This window comes from Gallinula chloropus, assembly GCF_964237585.1.
Source record: "Gallinula chloropus genome assembly, chromosome: Z".
In the NCBI taxonomy this organism is placed as follows: domain Eukaryota; kingdom Metazoa; phylum Chordata; class Aves; order Gruiformes; family Rallidae; genus Gallinula; species Gallinula chloropus.
The window spans coordinates 48,550,434-48,552,489 of record NC_140089.1 but is presented as its reverse complement, the minus strand read 5'-3'; the positions used below and the strand labels follow the sequence as shown (position 1 = coordinate 48,552,489).

Genomic DNA, 2,056 nt, shown 5'->3' with positions numbered 1-2,056 from the left:
CTGTCATTTTGTCTTTCCCTAAACACGAAAAGTTTGAATAATAGTGGAAAAAAATGAAAATACTGCATTGATATGACATGTTAAAGTTCTTGTCAGTTAAAAGCTACTACTTCATTTATTCTCATATATCCCCATTGAAACACATCTATTTGTATAGTCACCTTACACTGTACACTGCAATACAATGTTTAGCATATTGTAAACTTTTACCAAAAAAACCAACTTTTTAATAAGGAATTGTACAAATATACAGCTCTTTATACCACATGTATATAAGGCCATTAACATAACAGCAAGATACATATAAAGAACTACAATCACCAACATACGTTATGAGCTTTTCTCCCAGTTGGCAATAATCAGGCTCATTTTCTAATAGTCAGCAGTGTATAGTGAATGCTGAAGTTTTTTATTGATTTTATCGATGTCTTGCAAGATCAGGCAGTACCTGGAGCCTCATCATGCAATGCCATCGTGGTGCACAATGTCATTAGATGTGCATAGACTTTGTACTGGATGTGGGGTAGTATGAAAGTTTTTTTTCTGCATCAGGTGTGTTACTGAATGAACACCCAAAGCAAATGATTGGTAAGAAGTCCTCAGTTAAATAAGTGGTTAGTGTTTTCCCTTGTGACTTAAGTGCATGAATACTTAAATTACACTTGTAGTCGAGCCACAGAAAAGTACTTGTCTTGAGGAGTCCTTTACTTGCAGAAGTTTCCATTGTGAAATGAAGATTCGTTTTTCTCAGCGATACATGAGGGAATATTCATGTGTGGGAAATCTTCCTTCTGCTTCTGGGTATTGCTGCTGCTGGATTTACTTCGACTGTTATCTGGTGTGGGCTGAATAGGCAGAGATCTGGACACATTGGATTTCATCAGGCACCCACAAACGAGTCGGAAGAAAGCCCGCCGCATTTCCTTACTGGCCAGAGTGTAGATGATGGGGTTCATTGCAGAATTGATGACTGCCAGAGCAATAAACCAGTTGGCTTTGTACAAGATAGCGCATTTCTTGACGCTGCAGGCCACATCAATGAGGAACAGGATGAACAGTGGAGACCAGAAGGCAATGAAGACACTGACAACAATCACGACAGTCCTAAGGAGCGCCATGGAGCGCTCCGAGTTATTGTGGTTAGTGACATTACGACTGCTGGACTTGACCAGGATGTAGATACGGGCATAAAGGATGACAATGGCAACCAGGATGACTATGAAGATACTGATGCAGAAGACCACGTACTTCTTGGAGTACAGAGGCAAAATCGTTGAGCAATCTGGTAAGTTGTCTATACAATTCCAACCGAGGATGGGTAAGGCACCCAAGGAAATGGAAATAAGCCAGCATGTACCAATGAGTAGGAACACCCTGTATTTTTTATTTGCATCGTAAGGCCTCATTTTAATCATGGTCAAATGCCGCTCGATAGCGATTGCCAGTAAGCTGAAGGTGGAAGCTCCCAGGGCAACAAACATGCTGCCTTCCCTAATGAACCAGATTGTGGAGGACAAACTCAGTGTTTTCTTCCCAGACATAAGAATGTTTACTTTGTAAACAATCCCAGCTAAAAGATCACAGAGAGCTAGATTGCCAATAAAAAAGTACATGCGGTTGTGAAATTTATTGTTTTTCCATATGGCAATCAACACCATCAAGTTTTCCAGGACTATGAAACTACACAGGATCAGAAACGCAACAGTGGGCAGGTCTATGCTGTCAGTTGCCTTTTCCCTCGGAATGAGCTTTCCGGTGTAATTATAATGCAGGACGATCAGAGGGTCCATCTCTTCGCTCCCCGGAGGGCTGACAAGGGCAGCGGGCGGCACGGTGACTGCTGCCATCATCTGTTCGCCGACGCCGGGCTGCTCGTGGCTGGCGGCACGGCAGCTCAGTTCCCACGGCGTTCCACAAGAGGGAGACGGAGCCACGCTCCTCCAAGCGCTCCTCTGGGAAGCGGTGGGTACCCCCCGCTCCAGCGAGCCTTGCATGTTACTCCGCGAGAGCGGTTTGCAGACCGGGCTCTGGAAGGAAGAAGCACAAACGCGACTTT

The 2,056-nt window shown here is 44.1% G+C and overlaps 1 protein-coding gene across 1 annotated transcript; it reads right to left on the bottom strand.

The window, feature by feature from the left end:
* Nucleotides 1-704: 704 nt before the first annotated feature.
* Nucleotides 705-1,850, bottom strand: S1PR3 (sphingosine-1-phosphate receptor 3; the record flags this gene model as incomplete). The annotated part of the gene is made up of 1 exon (XM_084278319.1): nt 705-1,850. The coding sequence occupies one exon, from the start codon at nt 1,848-1,850 to the stop codon at nt 705-707; it is 1,146 nt and encodes a 381-aa protein (XP_084134445.1).
* Between the last annotated feature and the right edge of the window lie 206 nt (nt 1,851-2,056).